This window comes from Saccopteryx bilineata, chromosome 11 (assembly GCF_036850765.1).
Source record: "Saccopteryx bilineata isolate mSacBil1 chromosome 11, mSacBil1_pri_phased_curated, whole genome shotgun sequence".
NCBI classification, from domain to species: Eukaryota; Metazoa; Chordata; class Mammalia; order Chiroptera; family Emballonuridae; genus Saccopteryx; species Saccopteryx bilineata.
The window spans coordinates 5,716,546-5,736,992 of NC_089500.1; the positions used below are offsets into that span (position 1 = coordinate 5,716,546).

General features: G+C 45.1%; 1 protein-coding gene across 3 annotated transcripts in view; it reads left to right on the forward strand.

Annotated features, from left to right (window-relative positions):
* Positions 1-20,447, forward strand: part of RTTN (rotatin) — a 126,984-nt gene that overhangs the window by 7,224 nt on the left and 99,313 nt on the right. Inside the window, exons 8-13 of one of the 3 annotated variants that reach the window (XM_066246635.1) lie at positions 1,386-1,551; positions 3,434-3,615; positions 5,702-5,817; positions 14,677-14,844; positions 18,730-18,942; positions 19,815-19,927. In XM_066246635.1, coding sequence (XP_066102732.1) covers positions 1,386-1,551; positions 3,434-3,615; positions 5,702-5,817; positions 14,677-14,844; positions 18,730-18,942; positions 19,815-19,927 — 958 coding nt within the window. Of the gene's footprint in view, positions 1-1,385; positions 1,552-3,433; positions 3,616-5,701; positions 5,818-11,348; positions 11,400-14,676; positions 14,845-18,729; positions 18,943-19,423; positions 19,445-19,814; positions 19,928-20,447 lie in introns of those variants that run through there. The other 2 variants (XM_066246636.1, XM_066246637.1) reach the window with 2 other exon arrangements.

A 20,447-nucleotide genomic window follows, 5' to 3' on the forward strand; every position in this document is an offset into this window, starting at 1 on the left:
CAGACTTGCTGTAGAAAAGGAGACATGTGGGAGGCGGGGAGGAAGGGTGCTGACTGCTGGGGCCAGAGCTGTGGCTTACTTGGAGAGGATGTCAGGGAGAGCCTCCCAAAGGACGGGACCACAGGGCAAGAAGGGCCGTCCACGTGGAGAGGTTGCAGGAAGGTCAGTGGTGAGGGGGGCATGCCGAGGAGCAGAAAGCAGGAGGTGGGTGCAGAGTGGGGAGAGAGAGGTCAGCTTGGCAGCCGGGCCAGTGATGGGACCTGCAGATATTGGTGAGTGAGAAGCTCTTGGACAGTTGTTTTTTTTTATCCTTTGCAAATCCCTCTATTTTACCTAGTTAAAAAAATAATGGTAAAAAAATATATATAACATAACGTGCCATTATAACCATTTTTAATTAGGCAGGTTTTTAAAAAATTTTTTACAGGGACAGAGAGAGAGTCAGAGAGAGGGATAGATAGGGACAGACAGACAGGAACGCAGAGAGATGAGAAGCATCAATGATCAGTTGCAACACCTTAGTTGTTCATTGATTGCTTTCTCATATGTGCCTTGACCGTGGGCCTTCAGCAGACCGAGTAACCCTTTGCTTGAGCCAGTGACCTTGGGTCCAAGCTGGTGAGGTTTTTTCTGCTCAAGCCAGATGAGCCCGTGCTCAAGCTGGCGACCTCAGGGTCTCGAACCTGGGTCCTCCGCATCCCAGTCTGACGCTCTATCCACTGCGCCACCGCCTGGTCAGGCGACAGTTTCTTGACATTAATTACATTTACACTGTTGTACAGCCATACCATTATCTGTTCCCAAATGTTTTTTTTTGTATTTTTCTGAAGCTGGAAACGGGGAGAGACAGTCAGACAGACTCCCGCATGCGCCCGACCGGGATCCACCCGGCATGCCCACCAGGGGCGACACTCTGCCCACCAGGGGGTGATGTTCTGCCCCTCCGGGGCGTCGCTCTGCCGCGACCAGAGCCGCTCTAGCGCCTGGGGCAGAGGCCAAGGAGCCATCCCCAGCGCCCGGGCCATCTTTGCTCCAATGGAGCCTTGGCTGCAGGAGGGGAAGAGAGAGACAGAGAGGAAGGAGGCGGGGTGGAGAAGCAAATGGGCGCTTCTCCTATGTGCCCTGGCTGGGAATCGAACCCGGGTCCCCTGCACGCCAGGCCGACGCTCTACCGCTGAGCCAATCGGCCAGGGCCCCCAAATGTTTTTTATCGCCCTGAACAGACCCTGTAACCATCGAGGTGAACCCTCACGGAGAAGGCTGACTTTATGTTGACTTTTCACCCCTGGAGAAGCATTTCTGCTGCCTTGATGTTCTTAGAAATGCTACATAACCAGCAGTCTGTCTCTGCTAAGAGGCAATTTTCTTTTTCTTTCTTCTCCCAGATACCGTTTCCCAAAATTCTTCTTTGTCTTATTGTCACGAAGTAAGGGTTACTCATCATTCTCAGAATCCTTCTCCTGGAAGCAGCAGCCCCCGGCCTTCTGTGGTTGGACGCACAGGCCAGCGACCCCGAGGAGATGGCCAGGATTGGGACGCAGTGTCTTCCAGGTGATTGTAGAAAAAGCCCAGTCAGCTTACGTGTTCATTTAATTTCAGAGGAAAATCGTTACTTTTCTCTGTTTTCCCTTTTGAAATATAACCAAAGGTATCAGCTTTGTGTTGATCCAGTGTTTTTTATACTGCTTTGACCATGATCCTCAGCGAGAAATAAAGATTACGCTTCGACTCTGTGCTTAGCACATACATGTATACTGGGTGTATGTGTGTGTGCGCGCGTGCATGCGTGTGTGTGTGTGTGTGTGTGTGTATCCACGGAAACAAAATGTTCCCAAATAATGCTCGGGTTCCATGTGCTGCACAGAGAACTGTGTTTTCTGTGTCCTTGTGTTTTATTAACAAGAGAGGGTGAGTCAGCCCACTGAATTGTTTTTCAGCACCCCCATGGAATGTGATGTAGTTAAAGATTATAGCTGTAAGAGAGGTACATTCTGATAGTATTTTAAACCCATTTTTTGTAAGTGTAAATGTAATTTAAATGCATTAGAGTTTATTATTTAAGGGACTGGTGGAGAATGTGTAAGAGAAAGACTCTACGGTGTACAGTGTATGGTGTTTTACTTGTTTGTATAAACCCAGAATTTTGTATGTCCAGTTTTCACAAAGGGATTGGCATGGTATTTGTTACCTCACCCTTAGGCTGCAGGCATATTAAAAACCTGAACCTCTTCTCTAGTGTCAGTCTAATAAGTGAACACCTGTCTGTCGGCCTGATTGTGTTGTTGTGGTGGTGCAGGTATGGCTAACAATGAGTCATGTGCATAGTATACTTGGCACTATGTCAGGTGCTGCTGTACTTTTTATCTCCTTCAGTCATCCTCGTAACAACACCATGAGAGAGTTGGTGTTAGTTACCATTTTACAGATCCTGAGGTTTGCAGGGCTGTGCACCCTTCTTCATGCCATGGTAGGGGCAGGCGGGGTGGGCAGTGTGATCTGAGAGCCTGAGCTCTAATCCCCTGCTGGCTGTGTGCTCAGGGTGATCTTTCCCTGAGCTTTCATGAAGCCTGTGTGCCCCCTCTAGGCTGTGTCTAGTGCGCTGCCCACTTGGAGGGTCTCATCCTTCAGGTCCGCTTCCTCATGGGCCTTCTGGAGTTTGAGTGGAGCTTGGCTCGTTCTCATTTTTTGAGATGCTTGGGATATTGAAATTGAGAAGATGACAAAACACGTATTACATTTTGAGATTTATTCATGTTTAATAGCATTAATGTACTCCTGACCCAGCTTCAACTGTGGGTGACATCAGAAGTTGAAAGTTTAGGGGCTTTGCAGATGTAGATTTGAGCCTTTATACACTTTTATGCCCACCCTACCACTTTACACCCGAGGTAAGAAGTTTTTTACGAAGGAAGCCAGCAAAGATGGGATGTTCCATCTTTTGGTATATTTCCAAAATCATCATGTGAAGTTGAATGTACTGAATAAAGTAATCCATTTCTCATGTTTTCCTGGCATTTTCTAGCATTCTTCAGTTGTTAACATTGGCTTATTTGAACATTTGGCGAAAATCACTGTATGAACTATTACAGTTTTGCCTTTATAAAGTTGATCCGGAAGAATTGAGAACTTTGCAGGAAACCTGCTAGCTTTCCTTAACAAAGCATGGGTTCTCAGTGCTGATGTTGTTGGCTGCGGCAGGAATGTGGACACATTTCTAGACTGTCGCTTTGAAAAGCAAAATAGAAAGCGTTTGGAGCCATCCTGGTGGAGTCTGATCTCATAAATGTGTCAGGGATTCCACACATCCCTCCAGAATTGCGATGGGGAAGCACTGAGGTGGTGTCCGCTGTTGAGCCTCACGCGCAGGCGGCCAGTGCGTGGGCGGGCTGTGTGGTCGTCCCCGTGCTCAGGCACCGCTGTGTTTATTTCACAGTGGGAGCAGCAGTCACGCCCCTGTGGACTCCAGGGTGTCCACCCACTCGCCGTTGGACGTGGTGCAGGTGGAGCTGGCGGAGCTGGAGGCGGGGGACACGCTGCAGCTGCAGGCACAGCGGCTCAGCCTGCCTGCGTTCTGCGTCTGCGTCCTGGAGGCCGCAGCCCCGCTGCTGCGGACAGGTGAGCTGCTTCTGAGTCCTCGTGCTGTCCGGACAATCATCGTCTGTTTGCTGGGACTCCCCATTCTCTCTTTTTCTCTCCTTGCATTGATGCTAGGACCCTTAGAGTCTGCATTTATGTCTGCATTTCCTTATCCTTCGGGAAGCATTCCTAAGAACTCACCAGGCCTTTGTTATCTTAGTTAATTGTGGGCCCCCTCCATGTAGGGCTTCCCAGGCACAGGCTCTGTCCATGCGGCTGCTTTTAGTGTGGCCTGCATGGGATCCATGCCGTGGGGCCAGGTTGAGAAGGTGGATCCGCAATGAGTAGACCAGCGAAACAACCTCTGGCCTTTACTCCTTAGAAACTTACTGAGTTGCTCTCATTCATTCTTTTCACTGGGTTGTTCCTTCATCAGCTATGAAATGTGTTAGAAAACTACTACTGGATCCTTAGCTTTGTGGAGGTATTTCCTTAAAAAACACAACAAAACTCTAGACACGGAAACATTTTCCACTTTCTTTCTGAGGTGCTAGGTCAGGTTGCCACGTGCACTGCAGTGCCCACTAGGGCGGAGTTGGAAAGTCGGAAAGAGGTGAGAGCAGTCACAACACGGCAAGCTGGCGGGCGGGTGGCCACTAGCAGGTCAGATGGCCTGACCCAGCCCGAGCCCTGCTGTGCTCGGCCCTCCTGCCAGTGGCGAGCGGTAGTCCCCCTTGTGCCTTCCCTCGCCGTGGTTACTGCTTCTATCCCATTTTGCAGATCAGGAAACTGAGGTGTAGAGTGATGTGGAAATGTGTCCACAGCCTGACTGCGAAGAGCAGAGGCTTGATTCAGGGCTGTTTGGAACCCAGAGTCCAGTCTCTTAAGCACTTTGCATTTCGAAGATAAATGAGTTTTGCTTTCTTGTTTATTCTGGCCAAGTAAAAATATATCACATTCTAATGGTTCTCTAAGTTCCGTAACTATTTTTTGCCTGCTTGGGAAGGAAAGTAGAAAGTAGGTGTTTATTTGGGAAGTATTACAAGTTTGTTTTAGCCCGAGGTAAACTACCTCAGCTTCTGTCCGAGGACCTGCTTCCTGGAGTTAGGGGCTCGTACTGACTCACGTACTAGGAATGTGGTGGAGACTCAACCCCGCGTCCTAAAGGGTGCTCGCCTATGTGCTCTACAGAGAAGCCCAGCGCTAGATTTAATGATGATGCGTTCAGCCTTTTCCCAGTTTGCTGTAGAGTCAGCTTGGTAACTGTAATGCTGCACTTGGTACGCAACATTTTCTAAACGTTCTCTTGCCCTTTTATGGTAAGTTATTGCATAATTTATAATTGTTCAGCATAAGAGGTCTCTAAAAGAGCTTTGTCCAGCTGTTCTGATGAAACAATCTGGACCCTTATGACTTAGTAGTTCTTTGGTGTGTGGACAGGAAGGTCATGATGTGATGGCCCCCGTACTTTGAATTAGGACCATGACAGCCCTTGTCACTCCGTGCGAGTGGATCGGGCGTTACATTGGTGGGCATGACTCTGGTAACAGTCCCTTTTGGGATTTTCTTAGACTATCAGGAGAGCATAGGCTGGAGAACTTGTTTCAGATGGAATTTCTCCCAAGTGCCTTCATCAGACTCCGGCACGGACGTTTGTACCTGAGTTATGGTCCAAGCTCAGCTCCCGGGTGCCTCCCGTGGGGGAACATGCAGTTTATGACGAGGCTTAAGCCTTCTGCTCCTGAGCAGGGAGTTCTCAGAACGCGTTTGCTAAACTGACCTGGTGCTCCTTCACGTAGCGCCTGTAACACGATGTCTCTTAGCCTGAGAGCTGAAGCTGTCTCAGCACTTCTAGTGACGTCCCACCGCTGTCTCCTTCGGAGCCTCCCCTCAGGGGCACATTTGACTTGTGGTCAAGTAGCATTACGGTCAGAGCAGGTGTCATTAATGGTTGTAGATTATGACTTCCCTCTTTATTTCTTTCAACAATTCTGAAACCATAAAACATATTAAAAGAGAAACAGGAATGTGTAGGCATGACTAAGTGGAGGGTGGAGCAGTGTGGCATCAGCTGTTCATTGGAGAGGTGACTGTTTTCCCGTCTTTCTCCTGGTTGTTTTTCCAGGTAGTAGTCAAATGATAATCAGAGTTCTGGAATTGCTTGCGGAGGACTTGATACTCATTGGTGAGGCGATTTCGGCAGCTATCTGGGACGACAACAGCCTTTTTGCTATAGAGCTGGTGAGAATCACTGATTTCCTGGGGGATGGGTAGAAGCAGTATATTTTGTTTTTCTCTGGTATCATTGTCTCATTCGTCTTTGAAAGCTCTCATTCTGTCAGACACAGTGAGTCCCAGGCTTATTTTGTGTCCACTCTGGAGGAGGCTATTTCTCCGGACACTCTGGTCACTTAGTGGGGGAGTGTATAGCAAGACCAAATAGGCCTTAGGGCTGCTTTTAGTTACTGGGACAGCAGTCTCTCCTTTTAGTAATAGAACTAGGAAATATGTAGAGATTTTTAAAAATCCTGAGTTCAGAGTGCTATTTCTGTGACTTTAGACATGTATGTTTTTGTTTGTGCTACCGCTCATAGGAACGCGTAGTCAGTCTTTACCAGCGGCAACAGAATTGTTTACAGCGTTACTTCCAGCAGACATCGAGTCATGTCAGATGGCAGCATTAGTATCATTGTGGTCCATACTAATCAAGTTCCACGATTCCGTACAGTTGGTTTTGCTTTAGGCCAATTCACTAAGAAAATGCAGTCAAGATACAGTGCCTTAAGTGAGCAATTTCAGCAGGTACCACTTGACAGAATTGTTTTCTGTTTCCAACACGGCACAGTTAGATTTGTTTTCATTTGTTTTCACTTCTGAGGACTGTTTTCTCTTCACAAAACAAACTCAGAGATGTCTCCCTGCCACACTGTTCTCTGGTTTATTCCATTTTTATTTTTGCTTTTGTAAATGTAAGTAATTAAGTTTATAGATCCTTATCCCCTCTCCCACATCATACATAGAAGGAGGTTATACCTTGTTTTTACAACTGAAAATACATTCCATGAGCATGGGAGTGATAGGTGTGGACGTTATGCTGGAGAGCGTGAGCATCCTGTCCTACACGTGGCAGGGGCTGCATTGTGTTTGCTCACCCAGTCTCCTGAAATTGTGTGCACATATTCCATGTTGGTACAAGTGTGTCTCCTGGGTAGAGTTTTTGCAAGTGGGACTGCTGTGCTAAAATGTAAATATTCTTAACTGTAGATGTTGTCACATTCTCCTGCAGAGAAACACTATGTCAGTCACCAGAAGTTGGTTAGCGTGCGGTTTCACCTGCAGGCTCAGCAGTAGGGTTTATAATCATACCTCAGATTTTTGCCATTCTGATAAATGAAATAATGGTTGTCAGTGTAGTTTAATTTGCACCTCTCCATGAGTAAAGTGAAACATCTTTTGTAACTTTACTTTTTTTTTTTAAAGATTTTATTGATTTTAGGGAAAGGAGAGAGAGAATGGGGGCGGGGGGCAGGAAGCATCAATTCATAGTAGTAGCTTCTCATATGTGCCTTGACCAAGCAAGCCCAGAGTTTCGAACTGACAATCTCAGCATCCCAGACTGGTGCTTTATCCACTGTGCTACCACAGGTCACGCTTTTTTGTAACTTTAAGATCCATTTTCATTTCTATCTCTGTAAACTGTTCAAACCTTTGTTCATTTTTTTAGGGGGTCATTGATTGACCTTTTGTCCTTTTATTGATTTCTAAGAGCTCTTTATATATTTAGGACATTGGATTTCTGAAACAAGTTGCAATTTTTCCATTAGCTTTTTTTCACTTGCCTAAAGATACTTTTGGCCATGCAAAAGCTTTTACTCATTTATTTATTTTTATGTAGCTGGATTTATCAGTCTCTTTCTTCTTTCCTTTTTCTTTTTTTAAACTTGGTTCTAGATTTTGAATCAAAGTAGAAAAATTCTCTTTACACCTGGGTTAAGTATATTGTATCTTTCCATTTCTTTTTTTTTTTTTTTTTTTTTTCAGAGACAGAGAGAGTCAGAGGGAGGGATAGATAGGGACAGACAGACAGGAACAGAAAGAGATGAGAAGCATCAATCATCAGTTTTTCGTTGTGGCACTTCAGTTGTTCATTGATTGCTTTCTTATATGTGCCTTGACCGTGGGGCTACAGCAGACCGAGTAACCCCTTGCTCGAGCCAGTGACCTTGGGTCCAAGCTGGTGAGCTTTGCTCAAACCAGATGAGCCCGCGCTCAAGCTGGCGACCTCTGGGTCTTGATTTTTCCATTTCTTGATGTCTACATTTTTGTCTTTCAGGAATATTTTCTTCATATAGAGTTTGTATATTTCTTACCATGTTTTTTATGTGTGTTGAATGTATTTATGTGGGTTATAATGGCTTTATTGATGTATAATTGACATATTTTAGGCTACATATGTTCCTTAAAGTTTGTGGTGGGTACATTTTGACATACGATGCACCTGTGATAGAGATTAGCTTGCGTGTTTTAGAATTTTATATGAATGAACTCATTCTTTGTATGCTTTTTTATTTTTATTTTTTAGTATCATAACTTTGAGCCATAGCTATATGGTTGCATTTATGAGTTCATCTTATTGCTGGATGCCTTGTTCTTTGCTATTTGTATTTCAGTAGGGAAGATATTTTTGAAAAATACGGCATTACGTTTTTTTTTAAAGAAATATTGTGATTAAGTAATATTTTGCATAAGTAATCAACTCTTGTACAAGAGATTTAGGAATGTTATATTACAACCTAATATTTAAGATATCTGAACTACTGCAGGGGTCTCAAACTCGCGGCCCGCCCACCAGTTTTGTGCGGCCCGCAGACTAATCAAACTTCGTGGATTAGTCTGCGGGCCAGTCTGCGGGCTGCACAAAATTGGTGGGTGGGTCGCATGCGGCCCGCGGACCCGAGTTTGAGACCCCTGTACTAGAGTATGTCTCCATGTGATTATAAATTATGTCATTTTTTACATTTTTATAGATCATAAATCTTTTATCATTTTATATTTTTTATTTTGAAATTATCAGATAAGCTTGCTTTTCTTGAGGAACTGGTGTTCTCTCTTTTAATGTGAATTGGTGGCAGTCTTTTTTTTTTCTTTTTTTGCTTGCATTGTCAAAGAGGGGTAGCAGAATTGTTAGTCGTAAAAATATATATTGACTCTCATAATTGCCAAAGTTTTTTTTCTCCTTATGTTGTTTTGACCTAGGTCTGTCTGTGTTTCAATAAAACTTTGTTAGATATTTCCTGAAATCCTGTGAACAGAGTTCAGAAGATGACAAAATAAATGAAATACTGATGTTTACCTAATACCACTACCCGTGTGCAGGAAACATAAACTTTTTTTAAGAAGAAACATTTTTTGGAAAGAGATACTAAATATTTTATAGTTGTTAGTATATTGTCCAAGTTCTTCAATTTCTTTGCGTGTGAAGCAGGGGTGACGTTATCATTCTTGCTTTTCCTGTCGTCCTTCACCACCATACTATTTGTGGTGCTTCTGGAAGGTTTGCTCCTGTTGAAGGTTTTCAACAGGTGAGTTTTTCCTTAGATGTGGGGTGACTTTTATCAGATGCTTCTTAAATTTACTTAAATTTTCTTGGCCAGAACATTTCTCTGTAAATGTTAGTCATTCACTTTAACTTTTGGCCACTAATCTTTTATGAGTCAGTGAATTATTTTTACTTTAAAGGTTAAGTCCATTGTCTAAGTGCCAGTTGGTATGTTAGAAATGTTAAATAAAACTGGACTGTTTTACATTTGGTTTACTTTTACTTGTTTAAATGAAATGCCTCAGGAAAAATCTCAGTACTTCGGCTATATATTAATAAAAAGAAACAATTAAGTGGAATGTCTTAATGTCTCTACCTTTGCCAAGTCTAAGAAGAAAGATAGAAACAGTATTTTGTTGAGTCATTAAAGGAACAAAATAATGTATGTGCTGTTACTAATTTAGAAAGGAAATACCTGAGTATATGGAGTCAAATCCCTAGATCTTACCAGACAGTGCTGGTAGCAGGTACACCTGGAACTCTATAACTCAGTTTGTATGGGCATAGTCAAATGAAATCTCCCCAAGCGGATCAACTTATTTCCCTTGAAGTAAATAAAGAAAAAACATTTTTACTGACATCGTTACATTTTGTTAAGTAAACCGTCTCTGAGCTCGTCCAGTTGGGCTGCCCTGAGTGTGCCTGCCCTCTGAAGTCAGGTCTGTTTCCGTGTTCACCCCGAGAGGGGGCTCGGAGCGGGGGGGGCCCTCACCTCTCGCCACCTAACCACAACCTCTGGGGGCTGTGTCCTTGCGTGTTTGCCTTCTCCCTGTCACACCTGTCATTGCAGTGTCTTCTCCTCTGTGACTCACTGCTTCTGCAGGGCTCTGGTGGCTTCCGTGCCCAGGCGTGTTGGGAGACCTGCCTGCTGGGGCTCAGCTGGGGTGGAAGGAGTGTAGGCCCGGCTTGGGGGCCAGTCGGGCTCGCTGCCGCCGATGGCGCCAGACTGGACTTATACTGGGGAGCGGGATCTGGGACGGGAACACGCCTTCCTGGTTGTTGCCACAGTCACAGACAGTTTTTTTCCTTCACGGGACACTTCTGATTGCCTGTGATTTGCCACGCCCTGCAGTACAAGATGAATGGGCTGCAGTTCTCACTCCCGTGGGCCATACCATTGGCCACAGGTCCTTACTGTGACCCTACCGACACAGAGGAGAGCATAGAGGGGTCACAGCCAAGTAAAGATGGGTGAGCTGGAGGGCTTACTCTGTGATGGACACACCTGAACACTTTATTGGGCTGTTTACATCACGACCCTGTAGGATAGATGACCTGACTCTAGGTGAGGAAATGGAGGTGCAGGTCCTCGTTCAAGGTCAATGCTCTGTTTTGTTTTTTTTTTTTGCATTTTTCTGAAGCTGGAAACAGGGAGAGACAGACAGACTCCCGCATGCGCCCGACCGGGATCCACCCGGCACGCCCACCAGGGGCGACGCTCTGCCCACCAGGGGGCGATGTTCTGCCCATCCTGGGTGTCGCCATGTTGCGACCAGAGCCACTCTAGCGCCTGGGGCAGAGGCCACAGAGCCATCCCCAGCGCCCAGGCCATCTTTGCTCCAATGGAGCCTTGGCTGCGGGAGGGGAAGAGAGAGACAGAGAGGAAGGCGCGGCGGAGGGGTGGAGAAGCAAATGGGCGCTTCTCCTGTGTGCCCTGGCCGGGAATCGAACCCGGGTCCTCCGCACGCTAGGCCGACGCTCTACCGCTGAGCCAACCGGCCAGGGCCTCAGTGCTCTGTTTTTAATCCTGTTGTAATGCCAAGGATGCTTCCGAAACACTCCTAACCTGGGATCTCTGGAAGGGCTTGTAAATCCTCACTGAACTGCATCTCAGATGGCGACTCTGACCTGGCACAGCCAATGGGGGTAGGCTTTCTGACCTGGCAGAGGGGGAGAGTGGCCAGGACGAATGATGAGGAGTGCTGTTTGGCAGGAAAGAGGGAGGGGGGCAGGCACATAGACCCCAAAGATGGGAGGTGGGAATGGCGCGAGAGGCTGGTGGGCTTGGAGAGGTCTGCTTCCTGCTGCGCAGGGCTGAGTGGCGTGGATGTCATCCTGCAGGTGGAGGATCCTGCCCTTCAGCAGGGCAGTGCCTGCTGAGACCTGACTGGCGACAGGGACGGCTGCAGTGGGAGGGAAGGGGGGGTATCAGGCTGGAAGCATGTGGGGACATTCCAGGCCAGCTGCTCCTGAGATGTGTTACGGAACCCACAGTCTGTTCACGGTATGCAAATGGGGAGGAATCACATATGTACGCTGAATTCTGTTTTAATGGGAATAGTTAGAAAATTTTGCTAATCTGATATTTTAATTCTGTCTCTTCTTTTGTAAAAGCTGTGACTATCCTCTGAAAATTCTTCTGCCCATCAACTACCTTACAGGCATTTACACATCTTTAGCTCAGTGAATTGAAACTGTGGACAAGTTACGTACTTATTATTATTTTTTTTGTATTTTCTGAAGTTGGAAACGGGGAGGCAGTCAGAAAGACTCCCGCATGCACCCGACCGGGATCCACCTGTCATGCCCACCAGGGAGTGATGCTCTGCCCATCTGGGGCATCGCTCTGCCGCAAGCAGAGCCATTCTAGCGCCTGAGGCAGAGGCCGTAGAGCCATCCTCAGCGCCCGGGCCAACTTTGCTCCAGTGGAGTCTTGGCTGCGGGAGGGGAAGAGAGAGACAGAGAGGAAGGAGAGGGGAGGGGTGGAGAAGCAGATGGGCGCTTCTCCTGTGTGCCCTGGCCGGGAATTGAACCCGGACTCCTGCACTCCAGGCCAATGCTCTACCACTGAGCCAACCGGCCAGGGCATGTACTTATTTTTTAATCCTTTCTTTTCTTAAAACATTAAAAAAAACTCCACTTTTATTTGGCTTAAAAGAAATGCTGGAAAGAATGAAAATCACAAGACTGATTCACATAGTACTTTTTTATACTATTTTGAGGAGCATTTAATTCATCATTAGAATAAGCAAGATTGTTTGAAACAATGTCACAAAATTGTGGTCTTTAATATGTTCATTGATTTAAATTGTAAGTTGTCTAAGTTAGTCTTGAATAAAAGATATGCTGTAGAAATATAAAAGTATTATTGTAATGGAAAAGTACCCTGTGGAAAAATTGCCTTCCAATATAATAGGATTGCTACTGTGTTTCTAAGTTGTTTTCTCTAGACCAGTAATTACTAATGTAATGGCTGTTAAATATTTTTTTGTTTTAATTTTGTGTTGCCCTCCTTTTGGTTTAAATTTTTATTTTTATTTCCTTGGGATTGGAGAACATAGCTTTAACTATATGTTGAAGTTTTCTTTGAAATTAAGTGATAAATGGTTAGTCTTTTGTCAGCATCCTTGGAAACTTGAGGAGTTGTATTCTTTGAAATGTTCAAAGTTTAAATCTATTTTATTAATTAGGTTCAGAAAGACTGTTAAAACCTGTAAACTGCATCTTCACATCAGTAACAGGTTTTGCTTGATAGTGTGTTTTTCAGACCACAAAGACGCCTTTGTGTTGGGTCTTTACTCTTTTTTTTTTTTTTTGCATTTTTCCGAAGCTGGAAACTGGGAGGCAGTCAGACTCCCGCATGCGCCCGACCAGGATCCACCTGGCATGCCCACCAGGGGGCGATGCTCTGCCCCTCTGGGGCGTTGCTTTGTTGCATCCAGAGCCACTCTAGCACCTGAGGCAGAGGCCACAGAGCCATCCTCAACACCTGGGCCAACTTTGCTCCAATGGAGCCTCGGCTGCGGGAGGGGAAGAGAGACAGAGAGGAAGGAGAGGGGGAGGGATGGAGAAGCAGATGGGCACTTCTCCTGTGTGCCCTGGCTGGAAATCGAACCTGGGACTCCTGCATGCCAGGCCGACGCTTTACCACTGAGCCAACCAGCTAGAGCCCGGGTCTTGACTCTTAATTATGCATTTCATCAACAGCAAATGACCCCCTTTAACCAAGTTTTTGCCCTAAATTATTAAGTTATTGATGATTCATATTTTATATATGTGTATATATTTTTAATTTTTCACTACAACATTTAATTTTTAACTTTTTATGCATGCAATTATTTTCCATTATTTTTTACCGTGGCCATCCTGGTGGGTGTGAGTGGTATCTGTCTCATCAGGACTGTGACCCTTGATGTAATTTTCATAGGGCTCAGACCTTTAACTTCTGTTTCCCATTGGGTCATCCTTGCATCAAACAATTTGGACATGCATGAGAAGGTCACAGGTTCTGTGCCCCATTGTTATTTTCGGATATTCCCAATGGAGAGGGGGGAGTGAGGGGCCAGGACCCCCTTGTCTGCGTCTTCCCCGTGCTGTTCCCTCACCGCTGCTAATGGGGTCCCCGTGCTGTTCCTTCACGGCTGCTAACGGGGTCCCCATGCTGTTCCCTCACCGCTGCTAATGGGGTCCCCGTGCTGTTCCCTCACTAGCTGCTAACAGGGTGGAGGGAGTCCCCATGTCATGTCGAGGATATGATTGATCTGTACTGTCGGGATTTGCAAGTCAGTCTGCTACACTGGAGCTTTCTTTTTGTATTTTATGTATGCCTTTCAAGTTAAAAGATAGAGTTTTTATTTAAGTAGTGAGTTATCAAGGAATTGATGGAGGCAGAACATCTTCCCTCAAAGCAACCTCATTATGTGAAGAGAGCTCATATAATTGGGTATTTAATTGTTTTTTAATTATTTGACTTTCCCTGTTTCATTTCTCTAGTGATTTTTGGGATCATTTTGAGGGCAAAGATCATGTCTTTTGTACTAATGTTTTTTTTTCCACTCGACCAGAGACTGGTTAGCATGCAGTAAGGCTAATACATACTGGATGAGAGGTTTACAGGGGGGCGCTCAGATTCGGAACAGTTAAGCACAAACCTGGGAGCAACATATGGTTCATTAAGCTTTTGTATATTGATTATTATTATTCATTACTTAGAAGTCATCCGATTTAATGCTTAAAAGTTGTTTTTTAAAAATTTAGGTTTGCTTATCTTATTTTTTTGTTTGTTATCTCAGTGGGTATTGACTCCTCTTAGAGGAATAATTGCATTTTAGTTTGCTTTTGTTATTTAATGGTGATTTTTTTTTTTTTTTTTTTTTTATAATTTTATTTTTTTAATGGGGTGACATCAATAAATCAGGATACATATATTCAAAGATGACAAGTCCAGGTTATCTTGTCGTTCAATTATGTTGCATACCCACCACCCAAAGTCAGATTGTCCTCTGTCACCCTCTATCTTGTTTTCTTTGTGCCCCTCCCACCCCCTATCCCTCTCCCATTCCCCCCTCCCCCCCGTAACCACCACACTCTTATCAATGTCTCTTAGCTTCACTATTATGTCCCATCTACGTATGGAATAATACAGTTCCTGTTTTTTTCTGATTTACTTATTTCGCTTCGTATCATGTTATCAAGATCCCACCATTAATGGTGATATTTTAAGTGGTTCTCTGTGACATTTGCATCCTGCTGCTCACATTGGTTGTTCTTCTGTTTTGTAGAGAGAGAAGCTGGTCCTGGTGCTGGGCTCCCTGGGAGACACCCTGCGCTACCATCACAGTGGCGTGGGCGTGGGCACGGATGGGGCCACGGGGCTGCACAGGATGGCTTTCGTCAGCATGGCGCTGCTGGTCACGCGGCTGCTGCAGGCGCTGCTGCCCGTGGAGAAGGTGTGTCTCTGGGTGAGGCCCATCCCGTTGTTCGTCCCTTTTGGTCACTTCGTGGGTGCAAAGAGACCTTGGCGGTGTTGCAAGGGATAAGTGGCTAATGGTTTTGACAAATCATTTATAGGAAAAGACACATTAATTCTGTAAAGTTTTGTTCTAGGAACTGTTAAAAATGATAGTGTAGCACACATGTAGACAAGTACACAGTTCAGTGTATCTTTACTAAGTGAGTGAATGTGTGGCTGTGTAAACACAAGGTTTTGCTGCCCTCTGCCTGTCGCTGGCCCACCGAGAATGGACGTAGAATTTGGACTCGCAGCTCCCTACCTTGAAAGTGGTGTTTCAGTATTTGAGTTCCTACTTATCAGAGTTGTAACTGGGATACTGGAAAGTGGTAACATGAACCCGGGTAAGAGCTTTCTCAGTTTTGAAAGTTCAGACAGAGTGACATTGAAGACCTTTTTTTAAAAATTGGTGGTTGTTGATTTTAAATGATTCTGGAGAGTGATACATTGGTCATATTATAAAAATGTTCTGATTGTTTAAATCAAATGGGTATAGCGAATGAATCTGGAAATAAAGGATAAAGTGACTGGCCCTGGGCCAGAGGCAGGTCTGGAGCCTCCTGGGAATCCCCGGGGCCCAGCTAATGCAGTGGACCTAGGTCAGGGGAGTGTCACAGGCTGTGGCTTTTCCATGAGGTCTGCAACACAGAACAACCCGGTGAGGCTGAATGGCTCAGAGCAGCACTTCTCAGGGGGACTGTGCACCGGGTCCCCAGAGGTCTGGGTGAGCAGGTCTCCTCCATTCTGCCCCGTCAGCTCGGGCGTCGGGCGCTTTCCACAGCCTTGGACAACCACGGTTGCTCTGAGTGGCTAGGTTTAGAGAAAACAGTGTCACACCCCTTTCCCCCAGCACACGCGAGATGATGCCGTTGATTCTTTTTTATCTAATGGTGATGGAGTTGCCCCAAAATATCTTCACCTTTAGTCCCATTTGATATGTGACCAGGGCTAATCCATGTAGGACAGCTATCTTCAGTCTGGGTGAAGCTGAAGTCCACTGGGCCACACAGGGATTAAACTTACCACCCTGGCACGGCTCTGGTGTTGCTGAGATCGGTCTCAGATGTCTGTGTGCAGAGTGAAAATGTCAGAATTCCTCAGTGATAGGGTGACGGGAGGAAGGAAGGGAAATTAATATTTATTGAGTGTGATATGGCTAGACTCTCTGCTTAGTGCTTATTTAATTCACATCAGCTTTTCTTATTTTTCTGACTTGAGTCAGATAAAGCTCTTTATATGAGAGACCGTGCCTTGGAGTTCAATCCAGGAGAATTACTATCTTAACAGCGTGCTCCTCACTGAGTCTCCTTTGCTGATGCCTCTCTATCTTCCTGTCCGCTGAAAGGGGTAGACCGCAGGACTCAGCCCAGTCCCTCATGACCTGTCATCTTGTTTATGGTCCTTAAATGCCATCTGTTTGCTGACACCTCCCAAATTTATCTGCCTAGACCACGTGTTGTGTGTGAATGCCAAATTCACACATGTCCAGTATCCTTATTGACCTCTTCACTTGAGAACAACTGGTCCCCCATTTACGGGGCCCAAACTGAACTCTCACTCCCTGTCCCTGGCGTACTCTTCCTGTGCGGTCTTCTCATCAGAGAGGCACCTTCATTCCAGCTGAGGGTTGATGGCCCAGAGGGCCTCCTTGGTTTCTGCCTTCCAGTCACGCTCAGACCCAGTCCCTGAGGGAGATGTGCTGTTTCTCCCCTGACCGTCTTCCCAGAGTCTGAACACTTGTTGCCGCTCCCTGCTGCTCCCCGAGTTCGGCCGCTGTCCTGTCTGGCCCAGGCTCGGCGGAACCTCCTTGGTGCTCTCTCTGCCTCCGCCCACCTGTTCTCTGCAGACCAGTCCCAATGTGTGTTCAGAACCTGCCAGCTCTTCCTCAGGGACAAGTCCTTGTGAGGACTGAAGCCTTACCTCCTGGCCACCACTGTCCCTCGTCCCTCAGCACTCGTGCCACTGGCTTCCCTGCTGCCTAAGCCCTCTGTCTCTGAGCCTTTGTGCTCACTGTCCCAAAGGCGTCCTGTGCCCCCCCCCCAGGTCTCTGCATAAATGTCACCTCTCCTCTTACTTCTGTTCCTCTCCTTCCATCCCAGCCCGTTTTGTAAGTTTCCTCAGCATTCCTCACCACCCCCGACGCCTTGGGGTGTGTACTGGTTCAGTTTATTCTGCCCCTGTCCCCCATAGTGTGGGCATGTGGGCAGGGCTTCTGTTTTTCTTCCTGTGGAGTCTCCGGGATGCGCAGGTGTGCGCCACGTGGCAGGAGCCCAGTGCTGACCCGTGATGGCCCCGTCACGTGGCAGGAGCCCAGTGCCTATTGGCTGAGCGAGCCCTTAGTAGGTGATGGGGAAATTTACTTTCTCTATTTTCCCCATTGGAAGAGTTCTTCACAGAATAATGACATTTTTCTTGCCTTTCTCATAGCTACTGTCTTAATAGTCAGGATTTTCTTTTTCCATGCTTAGTAACTAAACACTTGATTCTTACAATTTCTGATACTTACTTAGCGATTTTGATTTAAAAAGATGGTTTAGTCTGACCAGGCAGTGGCACAGTGTATAGAGCATCGGACTGGGACAAAGAGGACCCAGGTTTGAAACCCTTAGGTCATCAGCTTGAGCGAGGGGGCTCATCCAGCTTGAACGTGGGGTCACTGACTTGAGCGTGGGATCATTGACATGACCCCATGGTCACTGGCTTGAGCCCAAAGGTCACTGGCTTGAAAGGTTGCTGGCTTGAGCCCAAGGTAGCTGGCTTGAGCAAGGGGTCACTCGGGTCTGCTGTACCTCCCCCTGTGACCCCCACCTCAAGGCACATATTAGAGAGCAATCAATGAACAACTAAGGTGTCACAATAAAGAATTGATGTTTCTCATTTCTCTCCCTTCTTGTCTGTCCCTATCTGTCCTTCTTTCTGTCTCTGTCACAATAACAAAAAATTGTTTAGCTGATTCAGCTCTTAATCTTAGGCTTTCAGACAGTTAATGGTTATCTTTAAAGTAGATTATCTATGAAATAAATCTTGACCAGACCTTCTTTAATAAACACAGCATTTCAGCTATAATAGTGAGCTCTTCCAAATGATTTTTTCTTAGTGTTAAATTTTTAATGTTTTTTATTTTCTTATTGATGCAGAGAATCCTGTCATAAAGCTAGAATTATTAACAACAAACAGTTGCTTTAGTTTAAATCAATTGATTTAAGGTTATAACACATAATATTTCATTTGTTCCTGTTGATTTTCTACTAATTAAGGATCAATCTTCTGTAAGTGTCTTAGAACTATTTTAAATATTATGTTGGATTTCTCTCTCCTCTTCTAAAATACAGACAAAACCAAATAAAGGTCAGTTTGTTTTCAACTCAGTCTTTAGTTATACTTGATTCAGCGTTACTCCGAGCAGTTTGTACTCACTGAGCCCTGGGCTCCTCGCTCAGCTGTGGTGGGAGGCGCTCTTGTCCTCAGGAGATGGGTGCATTGCTTTGGTGATCTGCATGCACAGATACAGCCGGCATAGAGGAAAAGGCCTCATGCCTCGAGTTGAGCAGCAGAGGGATTCTGGGTGTGGTGTGGGAAGAAGGGGGCACCATGTGCCAGGCTCTGGGAGAGACTTGAATTCTGGACTTGCAATACTCTGGTCATGGAACAGTCGTATGGAATAAAAGCATCTTGGTGGACAGAGTTTTCTGTAGAGAAACATAGACTTTGTGATAGAGGATGACTGTGAAAGTTGAACTACGTTAAGTATAGTTTACCATGTTTATCTAAAAAATATTTCATTAATTAAAAAAAATTTTTTTCTTTTTTTAAATTTCTCAAGGCCAGCCAAGTTTTACCAGAGTCAATGTCAGCGGCATTATTTCTGGTTTCTTTGGACATGCCTCTTTCTTTGGAATATCCAAGTATCCACGAAGCTGTCGTAGCCTACTTGGAACAGCTCAGTTCTGAAAACTACAGTATTTACAAGCGGACTGCGGAGGCCGTTTACTCGATTGAGTGTACCTGTAACTTTCTGTCTGATGTTGGGAAGGAGGTAAAAAGTTGTATTAATGTCTCTTCTACATTCTTTTGATAAAATATTTCGAAAGTGTAACCTATCAAATCAATGAACATATAACAATTGAGTTGTTAGACATAGGAATATGTGATTACTGAGTGGTCAGTTATCAGTCAAGTAAGAAACGACTAGTGTGAAAATGAATGGTGTGTATTTATGAAACCAGTGATTCTAAAAAATGAGCAATTATATTTAGCATCTTAATATTTAATATTAAACTAGGGATTTTTCTTCACATTTTTCTTCTTGAACTGACATTTTTATTTGTTTTGTTTTTGTTTGTTTTTTTTCTGAAGTTGGAAATGGGGAGGCAGTCAGATAGACTCCCGCATGCGCCCGACCGGTATCCACCTGGCACGCCCACCAGGGGGCGATGCTCTGCCCATCTGGGGTGTTGGTTTGCTGCAACCAGAGCCATTCTAGTGCCTGAGGCAGAAGCCATGGAGCCATCCTCAGCGCCCGGGCCAACTTTGCTCCAGTGGGGCCTTGGCTGCGGGAGGGGAAGAGAGAGACAGAGAGGAAGGAGAGGGGGAGGGGTGGAGAAGCAGATGGGCGCTTCTCCTGTGTGCCCTGACTGGGAATCAAACCCGGGACTCCACGCCAGGTTGACGCTCCACCACTGAGCCAACCAGCCAGGGCCTGGACTGACATTTTTAGATACTTGTTGAGAAAATGGACTTAAGCAAAAGTGAGCATTCTCTTTTTGAGCAGTGTCTTAATTAGAGTCTCTAATTAAGTCTCTAATTAGAAATAATCTAATTTTGCTTAGTTAGCTGTGGAGAATTTTGTATATGAACATGACATTTACTATTTTCTTCTGATTTATGTTATTTTGCCTTATCTTTCAGGGAGAGCAGAACCTCCTGGAGTTGGTGGAGCTGGCAGACCAAGCCTTGCGTGGCTTCTCCTATCATCAGCATCTCCCCCTAATCAAGGAAATTGTCCGTGTTTGCTCGAAGATGTAATGTATTCTTTCTTACATGGTTATATCATAGGACTGTGTGTGTGTGTGTGTGTGTGTGTGTGTGTGAAATCAGATGCGATGAAAATGAAATTGGTCTTAAATCTTGTCATTCTATTATTTTTAAGTTTAAATTGCTTTTTATGTGTCTGACCTTTAAACTTATATGTACCATTTCATTAGGACAGTTGACTTTTATTCAAGAGCAAACTTTAAAAATGTCATGCTGTAATTAAAGTGAATAATCCTTGGATTTTTATATCTAAGGTAAATTGAGGTTTTTTTTAAAATGTAAGTTTCATTAGTTCCTTTTTCTTATATTGATTTTTGGAAAGCATCATGGTTAGTTAATTTATTTGGGGACATCGGAGCAGATTCCTATTAGCCCTTAGTATGTTCAATGCTTTTAGAAAGAGCAAGTTCAAAGGTAAATGTCAATTAAGTCTGGGTTTTTGTTATTTATTTTTCACCTCACATAATTACCATTTTATTTTTTTGTAGTAACATGTAAGATCTCTGT